The sequence below is a fragment of the Siphateles boraxobius genome, unplaced genomic scaffold (assembly GCF_051911475.1).
Source record: "Siphateles boraxobius isolate OS27281-9 unplaced genomic scaffold, OSU_SipBor_1 13, whole genome shotgun sequence".
In the NCBI taxonomy this organism is placed as follows: domain Eukaryota; kingdom Metazoa; phylum Chordata; class Actinopteri; order Cypriniformes; family Leuciscidae; genus Siphateles; species Siphateles boraxobius.
Window position 1 is genome coordinate 27,876,512 of NW_027508733.1, and position 12,311 is coordinate 27,888,822.

At 39.7% G+C, this 12,311-nt stretch overlaps 2 protein-coding genes across 2 annotated transcripts; both read left to right on the forward strand.

Moving 5' to 3' along the window:
• Positions 1-3,913: 3,913 nt before the first annotated feature.
• LOC143736220 (zona pellucida sperm-binding protein 3-like) lies at positions 3,914-5,820 on the forward strand. The gene is made up of 8 exons (XM_077226893.1): positions 3,914-4,509; positions 4,591-4,709; positions 4,787-4,890; positions 4,956-5,133; positions 5,209-5,326; positions 5,399-5,481; positions 5,559-5,650; positions 5,722-5,820. Exons 1-8 carry the CDS (start codon positions 3,964-3,966, stop codon positions 5,772-5,774), a joined length of 1,293 nt encoding a protein of 430 aa, XP_077083008.1. The 5' UTR covers positions 3,914-3,963; the 3' UTR covers positions 5,775-5,820.
• A 1,959-nt stretch (positions 5,821-7,779) lies between these two features.
• On the forward strand, positions 7,780-9,648 carry LOC143736221 (zona pellucida sperm-binding protein 3-like). Its single transcript, XM_077226895.1, has 8 exons — positions 7,780-8,339; positions 8,421-8,539; positions 8,617-8,720; positions 8,786-8,963; positions 9,040-9,157; positions 9,227-9,309; positions 9,387-9,478; positions 9,550-9,648. Exons 1-8 carry the CDS (start codon positions 7,797-7,799, stop codon positions 9,600-9,602), a joined length of 1,290 nt encoding a protein of 429 aa, XP_077083010.1. The 5' UTR covers positions 7,780-7,796; the 3' UTR covers positions 9,603-9,648.
• Positions 9,649-12,311: the final 2,663 nt, after the last annotated feature.

Below are 12,311 nucleotides of genomic sequence, written 5' to 3' on the forward strand. Positions count from 1 at the left end.
GTATTTTCTGGTGACTTCAATGCATTTTGGACCACCACTAAATTGCTTTACTGTAGTTACCCTTTTCCACAACTCTTCAGTGTGCAGGAATGCTAAGTTTCACTGAATAGGAACTGGTGTGCATGCTTTCAGTTGAGAGCTTACTTTAAGTCAAAAGCCTGCATGCCCTACCTTATACGCAAGTTTGGGAAAGAAGAGACCCAACCGTGCACAGCACTTTGTACAGATCCCATAATCTGGTTTATTTATGCAAAAGTAATTCATTCTGTGGAGAAATTAATTCCAAGTATCAAGTGATTTTACAATTGTGACTGTACAAGTGAGCTGTACAGTGTTACTGTTTATGCCAAACTTCTAGACTGCAGTTTCAATTCTGTTTCTGTAGATGAGTGCTTGCCAGCTAAAATTACCTCACAACAGGTCTGTGCTTTTTGTAATTGCCAACATGCATGTTGGCTACAGCAACATGAGGGTCCACTTATGAAAGTGTGCTGTTAGTATACTTACACTAGGCTTTAGTCTATGTACTTGCCAGACGTGTATTGAAAATTGCACTTTAATGTGCTTGATTTATAATGACAAAGGTCGAAGTATATTTGGCCTATAGTTAAGACGCCAGATAAAGTGCTTTTAACAGTATGGATTGTTTTAGAGGCAGCTTTACAGTTATAATAGTTACTGTAACAGATTTACCACAGCTCTAGGACAAAGTTATTGTCCAGTTAAAAAGGGTCTTGATTGATTCACTTCAGTTGCAAAGATCATTAGTTATTAACTTAGGGGCCGCTAACACAACACAGTTCTGACAGGGAAAAAAACCCTAACGCGCTCCAGCCGCCCATCCACACAAAACAGTACCTGGTTTATCGAATGCACTCTTTGAAATAGGTTTGAAGGTGAAAAACGATTATCTGTTTTCTCTGCACAAACCTGCCAAAAAACAGACTGCATGTATCGTGTTCAGTCAATAGATATGCCTGGTAATATATGTGCACAGGCGTGTAGTCCTTCAAAAATGAACCCCAAACTACTTGTCTGGCCTTAATTTATAATGCATAAATTAATTTATAATACATAAATTAAGTGGCACAAAGCACTTAAGAATTATGCTCTTAAAGCAACATGGAGTCTCAGCGCACAGCACTTCGCATTGAGTTAAAAGCAAAAAGGGAAGAGATATTGATGCGCAGTATATATCAATGCAATAGTTTATTGAGCCTTTTCTTTTAACAGTTATACATTATATTTCGTCTACAAGATACACAGGAGAAAGTTGAACAGCAATAAACTCAAGCAAGATACAGTAGGGATGGGGAAACGAAGCCACATGAAGCAATGAGGTTTTCCCCTGACTGTTCCGGGAAAAGATTCAAAGCTTCGAGAGTGTCGAGAACAGCGCCATCTAGTGCTTACTTTAAATAAAGCAGCCAGAAGCCTGTGTAAGAAGCTCTGTCAGATGAAGCAACCACAACACACTCCATTGTTTCAATGTTATGTGCACAAATAAAAGCCTTACACGTTTGTGTTTGATTTGTCCATTAAATAAATTCCATTACCCATTAAATTGTGACAAAATATAAAATGAGCTTATATGATTCAATAAGACCTAATAAGGCCTACTATCTCTCTCTCTACGCGCACGCACGCACACGCACACACACACGTACGCACACACACACACGTACGTGCTTATGACACTTGGCAGTGATAGTGATTATGTAACTGTAGGAATGACAGAAAAGTTTTTTATTATTTTTATTAGGAAATAAAAGCTGTTTCCCAGTGTTGGGGCTGAGTCTATTTCTCCTGTTAGACAGTACTTCCCCAGCCTTAGAAAACACTCTTTCACATGTATAGAGGAGCCCAGGGGACACAGAAACTGTAATGCCAGTGTTTATAGATAGGGTTTCTGCATTCTCCAGTATTCAAGTGGATCTTCAGCTCTTTATGTTTGTCTCTGTAAGGTATTTATCCACTTCTACGATCGCATCAGAAGTAGCTTTTGAGCTTTGTTTGTGCTGGTCTACAGCACTGTCCAACAGAAGACAAACGTTTCCACCTCAGAAGTGTGAGGAGAGAAAAAATTGATTGGGAGTGACTGTACATGTACATTGACTGAATATAAGACACATCAACGGTTAACAATAAAATACAACAATAAAATAAGTAAAATTTGAAATAATAAATAAATAAATAATAATTTTTTCTTCTTCTTTTTTTAGAAATGCATACATACATTGGAATCCAAAAGCTCAAAATATTCCCAGATAGGGGAAGTCTTGTTTTTTTGGCTGTTGCCATTGCTCTAAATACAAACCCTTCACCAAACACCAACACCCTATCCCCTCTCCACTAAGCCCACCCTAACCCCAAATAACAATAATAATACCTAAAAAACACCAAAAGTGCAAAGATTTTACAAAAACAAAAAGACAATAACAAAAAAAAAAAAGAATAAGTAGTTTTGGTTATTTAAACACTCTTCTCACAAACCCATCAACAACACTGAGCCAAAAAGGACTCGTTAAGTAAGATCTGGGGTTCGAGCCTTCTGACACCCAAAGCGAAACGCGCACGTGATTGGACAGAAAGTGAGGCTTCATTTGTCATCGATCACGTGACTCTGGGAAATCAATACACACCCCGATACGGGGCTTCAATAGAAATTGCGTCGAATTTGCGATACACACATCGAAGCTTCAGTGTCATACGTAACATCACTAAGATACAGTAATTTTATGCGAAACCAGACCTTTATCTACAAATCAAGTATAAGAATAGGAATACTGAATAATCTTGGAGAGTTTTGTCTTGTTGACTGTCGTAACCGAACACGACGCGCTGTTTGAGTGGTGAGTGGAGAATGACTGACAGCTGCAGCAGAGGGAAGCACTTTGGCCTACTTGAATTTAACAACGTCAATATTCATCTCTACATCACATTAAATTATGGAATGGATTTAGAACAGTTATAAAATAGTGCACAAAAAGTTGATGGTGCTTTATAATGTTCTTGTGCCTTTTATGAGGCTTAACAATAACACAGAACAATATTGGATTAGGATTGTCCCGGTCTGGGGTGCGTTTCCAAAAACCATAGTTGCTAGCTAAGTTAACAACTTTGTTCGTTGCAATGCAATTTCCCATTGCCAACCAACTGAGTTGTTAACAGGTTAGCAACTATGGTTTTGGGAAATGCACCCCTGATCGATACTCGATCCGGCAAGAATGGTGATTTCGGAGGCATGTGGCATGTGATTGGCTAAGGACAAAAAAGCAGGAAAATATACTGATATAATATACTATATTTGAACTATTATGCGATATTGTCTAATTCCATATCACATTTAAAAACATATCGATATATTTTTTACATCGATATATCGCCCATCCCTACTGGTGGCCTAACGGCGATGTTCTTGTCAACTGACAACGATACCACTGTAGCGCGAGAGCGACTTATGTACGAAATTGAGCAGGTGAAAAGCTGAACGCAAATATGTCCTTGTTGATACTTGGAAGGAAGGAAAAAATCTATACGCATGTCAGCATGTTATGCCCTCATATCCTATTCTTTTCACTCCGACAGCTTTTGCAGATTTTATTTTTACAGATCTGCATGATTCACATAGGTCACATTTTCAGGTCGGAAAATCCGGAATTCCGGATTAATCCGGAAAAATCACATCCCTGATATATATATATATATATATATATATATATATAGTTGCAAAGTTATTTATAGTCAACAGCACGTTCAAAAGGGACTATCAAAATAAAGTGTTACCAACAGGTGAGCCGTCTAGGTTGTACTCTTTTGGGGTGTGCAATGCGTTTAATGAAACAAGTCTGGAAAATCATTAATCTTGTCAAAAGGGGTGGAGTCTCTTTAATTCCCTGCTCTAGAAAAAGGCACAGCAGAAGACCAACAAGTATTCTGAAGGTTTCAGAGTTTTTTTTAGCAATGGGGTTGGTGGTTTTCAGTCTTTCTGGATTGTTGCTGCTTATAGCAATTGACTTGTCTTTTGCGCAGGGGTCACACTTTCAACAAGGCCAGGATCCAGTAAGATTTCAGCAGCAACAGCCACCAGTTTTAGTTTCTCGGCAAGCTCTCCAAGGCTCAACATCTTTTAGGCCTCCAAGGCCTGCAGTGAACTCTGTTGAAGCAGATCCATGGAAGTTTCTTCAAGAACCTGGAAATACTCAGTCCAAACAACTAATGCAGGGTCCTGTTGTGCCTTTGACGTGGCGTTTTCCGATAATGCCAGAAGAGCCCCAACAGCCAGATGTGCCTTTTGAGCTGCGTGTACCTATAGCTACTGAGAGTATTGCAGTAGAGTGTGGGGAGAGCTTTGTGCATGTGGAGGTTAAGGAGGATTTATTTGGTACTGGTCAGCTGGTAAATCCTTCATTCCTCACTTTAGGAGGCTGTGCAGCTGTAGGGAAGGATCCAGAAGCTCAAGTCCTTATCTTTGAATATGAGCTCCAGACATGTGGCAGCTCTCTGATGGTAAGTGGCTGCTAATGGGTCAACCATAGAAACTGTAAAAGCCAGGTCTGTCCAGTAACCTGCTACTTGTGCTACTTTCAGATGACTAATGATGAGCTTGTTTACACCTTCACCGTCCTCTACACTCCTGAGGCTTTAGTAGGAACTCCCATTGTAAGGGCTGATGCAGCAGCTGTTGGAATTGAGTGTCATTATTCAAGGTAAAAAAACAAAACTTGTCACAGCATTTTTGCCAAATGCTACATTCTTCTTAATCTTGTTTTACTGCTTCCCCTAGGCTGCAAAATGTAAGCAGCAATGTGCTGATGCCCAGCTGGGTTCCTTTTGCTGCTACAAAAATTGGAGAGGAAGTTTTGGTGTTTTCCTTGAAGCTCATGACTGGTAATATGCAATGTTAGAATTTCAGAAGTGACTAGGGAATGTTGCCAACCTAAGTTTCATTTCAGATGACTGGATGTTTGAAAGGCCATCCAATCAGTACTTCCTAGGGCAGTTCCTAAATCTTGAAGCTTCTGTGAAGCAGTACAACCACATCCCTCTGCGTATATTTGTGGGAGACTGTGTGGCTACTGCAGTCCCTGATGTGAACTCCTCTCCAAGATATTCCTTTATTGAGAACTATGGGTTAGTAGGGAATCTCTCCTTAAACACCCATTTGCAAATGGTGCCTAAAGTTTTAAACCACATCCCTCTCTTCAGGTGCCTGGTTGATGGAAAGCTCACAGGCTCCACTTCCAGTTTCAGGCACAGGATTCAGAATGACAAGCTGCAGTTTCAGTTGGAGGCTTTCAGGTTCCTGCGAGCTGATAGTGGCTTGGTATGCATTTTGGGCTTTAGATTTGTGGGTTCGTTCTCTTGCTGGTCATGTTAACTGTGTCCTCCTCTTTAGTTGTACATCACATGTTCTCTAAAAGCTGTCATGGCTTCTACCCCGACAAGTCCAGAGAACAAGGCTTGCTCCTTCAATAATGGGTATTGCATACTATTTTAGATCTCTAATGATTTTGAGTTGTTAAACATGGGCAACCAGTTTTCTTTCCTCTCTATAGATGGACTTCTGTAGATGACAATGATCAGGTGTGCATGTGCTGTGACTCCAATTGTGGTTCCAGCAGAAAAGGACGAGCACTACCTGATTCAGGTAATGTATGAAATCTTGGTATTGCACTTGTGGAAGAACTTTCAATTTCTCATCTATTCTTCGTTTTTCAGGCCTGGTATCAGAAGGGAAAGCAACCATCGGCCCCATTGTAATTGCTAACTGATGTATTGTGAATGGTGAGAAGTGCCAATAAAAGTCTTTATATATTAGTGATTTTGCTTGTCTTTTTGTATTTTCTGGTGACTTCAATGCATTTTGGACCACCAGTAAATTGCTTTACTGTAGTTACCCTTTTCCACAACTCTTCAGTGCGCAGGACTGCTAACAGTTTAACTGAATGGGAACTGGTGTGCATGCTTTCAGTTGAGAAGTCAAAAGCCTGCATGCCCTACCTTATACGCATGTTTGGGAAAGAAGAGGCCCAACCGTGCGTAGCACTTTGTACAGATGAAATAATCTGTGGTTTATGCACAAGCAATGCATTCTGTGGAGAAATTAATTCCAAGTATCAAGTGATTTTACAATTGTGACTGTATAAGTGAGCAGTACAGTGTTACTGTTTATGCCAAACTTCTAGACTGCAGTTTCAATTCTGTTTCTGTAGATGAGTGCTTGCCAGCTTAAATGACATCACAACAGGTCTATGCTGATGAGTTGAATCAGGTGTGTTTGATTAGGGAGACAAAGAAAAGTGCAGTGTTGGTGGTCCTCCAGGACAGGTTTGAGAACCACTGATTTATTCTGACAAAGAAAAGTCGCAGTATATTGGGCCTATAGTCAAGACACCATATAAAGCGCTTTTAAACGTATGGAGTGTTTTAAAGCAGCTTTACAGTGATAGAAGTTACTGTAACAGATTAAGCTTTACCATAGCTCCTGGACAAAGTTATTGTCCAGTTAAAGAGTCTTGATTCACTTCAGTTGCGAAGATCATTAGTTATTAACTTCGGGGCTGCTAACACGAGACAGTTCTAACAGGAAAAAAAAACCTGATGTGCTCCGGTCGCCCATCTGCACAAAACTGTACCTAGTGTATCGAATGCACTCCTTGAAATAGGTTTGAAGGTGCAAACGATTATCCGTTTTCTCTGCACAAACCTGCGAAAACGCAGACGGCGCGTATCGTGTTCAGTCAATAGGTATGCTTGTTGAATATATATGCACAGGCGTGTAGTCCTTAAATCAACCCTCAAACTACTTGTCTGGCCTTTATAATACATAAATTAAAGGGAGAGTTCACCCAAAAATGAAAATTCTGTCAGTATTTACTCACCCTCATGTTGTTCCAACCCCGTAAGACCTTCGTTCATCTTCGGAACACAAATTAAGATATTTTTGATTAAATCTGAGAGCTGGATCACTTTTTCAGGGATTGAACCTTTCCAGCCCTGAAAAGTTCTTAAAGACATCGTTAAAATAGTCCAAGTGACTACAGTGGCTTAATTTTAAGTTTATCAAGCGACAAGAATACTTTTTCTCTTAGTCTCTTCGTTGAGCATTATAGACTGGTAGGAGAAGGGTTAGAATAAGTTGACATTCATAAATTGACATAATTGCCAAGTAACTTATAGTCAATAGAATATCTGTTGGGAGACCAACGATAAAGAGTTGGCAGATATTCCGCAGACAGTCAACTAATACTCAAATGAGAGTTTATATATATAGTTGAACTATATATTGATATATATATATATATATATTAGGCATGTGATTGGCTAAGGACAAAAAAGCAGGATAATATACTGATATAATATACTATATTTGAAATATTATGCGATATGGTCTAATTCAATATCACATTTAAAAACATATCGATATTTTTTTATATCTATATATCACTCAGCCCTACTGGTGGCCTAACGGCGATGTTCTTGTCAACTGACAACGATACCACTGTAGCACGAGAGCGACTGATGTACGAAATTGAGCAGGTGAACATGTAGTTGCAAAGTTATTTATAGTCAACAGCACGTTCATAAGGGACTATCAAAATAAAGTGTTACCAACAGGTGAGCCCTGAGCCGTCTAGGTTGTACTCTTTTGGGGTGTGCAATGCGTTTAATGAAACAAGTCTGGAAAATCATTAATCTTGTCAAAAGGGGTGGAGTCTCTTTAATTCCCTGCTCTAGAAAAAGGCACAGCAGAAGACCAACAGGTATTCTGAAGGTTTCAGAGTTTTTTAGTGATGGGGTTGGTGGTTTTGAGTCTTTCTGGATTGTTGCTATTTATAGCAATTGACTTGTCTTTTGCGCAGGGGTCACAATTTCAACAAGGCCAGGATCCAGTAAGATTTCAGCAGCAACAGCCACCAGTTTTAGTTTCTCAGCAAGCTCTCCAAGGCTCAACATCTTTTAGGCCTCCAAGGCCTGCAGTGAACTCTGTTGAGGCAGATCCATGGAAGCTTCAAGAACCTGGAAATACTCAGTCCAAACAACTAATGCAGAGTCCTGTTGTGCCTTTGACGTGGCGTTTTCCGATAATGCCAGAAGAACCCCAACAGCCAGATGTGCCTTTTGAGCTGCGTGTACCTATAGCTACTGAGAGTATTGCAGTAGAGTGTGGGGAGAGCTTTGTGCATGTGGAGGTTAAGGAGGATTTATTTGGTACTGGTCAGCTGGTAAATCCTTCATTCCTCACTTTAGGAGGCTGTGCAGCTGTAGGGAAGGATCCAGAAGCTCAAGTCCTTATCTTTGAATATGAGCTCCAGACATGTGGCAGCTCTCTGATGGTAAGTGGCTGCTAATGGGTCAACCATAGAAACTGTAAAAGCCAGGTCTGTCCAGTAACCTGCTACTTGTGCTACTTTCAGATGACTAATGATGAGCTTGTTTACACCTTCACCGTCCTCTACACTCCTGAGGCTTTAGTAGGAACTCCCATTGTAAGGGCTGATGCAGCAGCTGTTGGAATTGAGTGTCATTATTCAAGGTAAAAAAACAAAACTTGTCACAGCATTTTTGCCAAATGCTACATTCTTCTTAATCTTGTTTTACTGCTTCCACTAGGCTGCAAAATGTAAGCAGCAATGTGCTGATGCCCAGCTGGGTTCCTTTTGCTGCTACAAAAATTGGAGAGGAAGTTTTGGTGTTTTCCTTGAAGCTCATGACTGGTAATATGCAATGTTAGAATTTCAGAAGTGACTAGGGAATGTTGCCAACCTAAGTTTCATTTCAGATGACTGGATGTTTGAAAGGCCATCCAATCAGTACTTCCTAGGGCAGTTCCTAAATCTTGAAGCTTCTGTGAAGCAGTACAACCACATCCCTCTGCGTATCTTTGTGGGAGACTGTGTGGCTACTGCAGTCCCTGATGTGAACTCCTCTCCAAGATATTCCTTTATTGAGAACTATGGGTTAGTAAGGAATCTCTCATTAAACACCCATTTGCAAATGGTGCCTAAAGTTTTAAACCATAATCCCTCTCTTCAGGTGCCTGGTTGATGGAAAGCTCACAGGCTCCACTTCCAGTTTCAGGCACAGGGTTCAGAATGACAAGCTGCAGTTTCAGTTGGAGGCTTTCAGGTTCCTGCGAGCTGATAGTGGCTTGGTATGCATTTTGGGCTTTAGATCTTTGGTTTCCTTCTCTTGCTGGTCATGTTAACTGTGTCCTCTTTAGTTGTACATCACATGTGCTCTAAAGGCTGTCATGGCTTCTACCCCGACAAGTCCAGAGAACAAGGCTTGCTCCTTCAATAATGGGTATTGCATACTATTTTAGATCTCTAATGATTTTGAGTTGTTAAACATGGGCAACCAGTTTTCTTTCCTCTCTATAGATGGACTTCTGTAGATGAAAATGACCAGGTGTGCATGTGCTGTGACTCCAATTGTGGTTCCAGCAGAAAAGGACGAGCACTACCTGATTCAGGTAATGTATGAAATCTTGGTATTGCACTTGTGGAAGAACTTTCAATTTCTCATCTATTCTTCGTTTTTCAGGCCTGGTATCAGAAGGGAAAGCAACCATCGGCCCCATTGTAATTGCTAACTGATGTATTGTGAATGGTGAGAAGTGTCAATAAAAGTATTTATATATTAGTGATTTTGCTTGTCTTTTTGTATTTTCTGGTGACTTCAATGCACTTTGGACCACCAGTAAATTGCTTTACTGTAGTTACCTTTTTCCACAACTCTTCAGTGTGCAGGAATGCTAACAGTTTCACTGAATAGGAACTGGTGTGCATGCTTTCAGTTGAGAGCTTACTTTAAGTCAAAAGCCTGCATGCCCTACCTTATACGCAAGTTTGGGAAAGAAGAGACCCAACCGTGCACAGCACTTTGTACAGATCCCATAATCTGGTTTATTTATGCAAAAGTAATTCATTCTGTTGAGAAATTAATTCCAAGTATCAAGTGATTTTACAATTGTGACTGTACAACTGAGCTGTACAGTGTTACTGTTTATGCCAAACTTATAGACTGCAGTTTCAATTCTGTTTCTGTAGATGAGTGCTTGCCAGCTAAAATTACCTCACAACAGGTCTGTGCTTTTTGTAATTGCCAACATGCATGTTGGCTGCAGCAACATGAGGGTCCACTTATGAAAGTGTGCTGTTAGTATACTTACACTAGGCTTTAGTCTATGTACTTGCCAGACGTTTATTGAAAATTGCACTTTAGTGTGCTTGATTTATAATGACAAAGGTCGAATTATATTTGGCCTATAGTCAAGACGCCAGATAAAGTGCTTTTAACAGTATGGATTGTTTTAAAGGCAGCTTTACAGTTATAATAGTTACTGTAACAGATTTACCACAGCTCTAGGACAAAGTTATTGTCCAGTTAAAAAGGGTCTTGACTGATTCACTTCAGTTGCAAAGATCATTAGTTATTAACTTAGGGGCCGCTAACACAACACAGTTCTGACAGGGAAAAAAAACCCTAACGTGCTCCAGCCGCCCATCCACACAAAACAGTACCTGGTGTATTGAATGCACTCTTTGAAATAGGTTTGAAGGTGCAAACGATTATCTGTTTTCTCTGCACAAACCTGCCAAAAAACAGACGGCATGTATAGTGTTCAGTCAATAGGTATGCCTGGTAATATATGTGCACAGGCGTGTAGTCCTTCAAAAATCAACCCCAAACTACTTGTCTGGCCTTAATTTATAATGCATAAATTAATTTATTATACATAAATTAAGTGGCACAAAGCACTTAAGAATTATGCTCTTAAAGCAACATGGAGTCTCAGCGCACAGCACTTCGCATTGAGTTAAAAGCAAAAAGGGAAGAGATATTGATGCGCAGTATATATCAATGCAATAGTTTATTGAGCCTTTTCTTTTAACAGTTATACATTTTATTTCGTCTACAAGATACACAGGAGAAAGTTGAACAGCAATAAACTCAAGCAAGATACAGTAGGGATGGGGAAACGAAGCCACATGAAGCAATGAGGTTTTCCCCTGACTGTTCCGGGAAAAGATTCAAAGCTTCGAGAGTGTCGAGAACAGCGCCATCTAGTGCTTACTTTAAATAAAGCAGCCAGAAGCCTGTGTAAGAAGCTCTGTCAGATGAAGCAACCACAACACACTCCATTGTTTCAATGTTATGTGCACAAATAAAAGCCTTACATGTTTGTGTTTGATTTGTCCATTAAATAAATTCCATTACCCATTAAATTGTGACAAAATATAAAATGAGCTTATATGATTCAATAAGACCTAATAAGGCCTACTATCTCTCTCTCTACGCGCACGCACGCACACGCACACACACACGTACGCACACACACACACGTACGTGCTTATGACACTTGGCAGTGATAGTGATTATGTAACTGTAGGAATGACAGAAAAGTTTTTTATTATTTTTATTAGGAAATAAAAGCTGTTTCCCAGTGTTGGGGCTGAGTCTATTTCTCCTGTTAGACAGTACTTCCCCAGCCTTAGAAAACACTCTTTCACATGTATAGAGGAGCCCAGGGGACACAGAAACTGTAATGCCAGTGTTTATAGATAGGGTTTCTGCATTCTCCAGTATTCAAGTGGATCTTCAGCTCTTTATGTTTGTCTCTGTAAGGTATTTATCCACTTCTACGATCGCATCAGAAGTAGCTTTTGAGCTTTGTTTGTGCTGGTCTACAGCACTGTCCAACAGAAGACAAACGTTTCCACCTCAGAAGTGTGAGGAGAGAAAAAATTGATTGGGAGTGACTGTACATGTACATTGACTGAATATAAGACACATCAACGGTTAACAATAAAATACAACAATAAAATAAGTAAAATTTGAAATAATAAATAAATAAATAATAATTTTTTCTTCTTCTTTTTTTAGAAATGCATACATACATTGGAATCCAAAAGCTCAAAATATTCCCAGATAGGGGAAGTCTTGTTTTTTTGGCTGTTGCCATTGCTCTAAATACAAACCCTTCACCAAACACCAACACCCTATCCCCTCTCCACTAAGCCCACCCTAACCCCAAATAACAATAATAATACCTAAAAAACACCAAAAGTGCAAAGATTTTACAAAAACAAAAAGACAATAAAAAAAATAAAAAAAGAATAAGTAGTTTTGGTTATTTAAATGTAACTTTCAAAATACAGCACTCTTCTCACAAACCCATCAACAACACTGAGCCAAAAAGGACTCGTTAAGTAAGATCTGGGGTTCGAGCCTTCTGACACCCAAAGCGAAACGCGCACGTGATTGGACAGAAAGTGAGGCTTCATTTGTCATCGATCACGTGA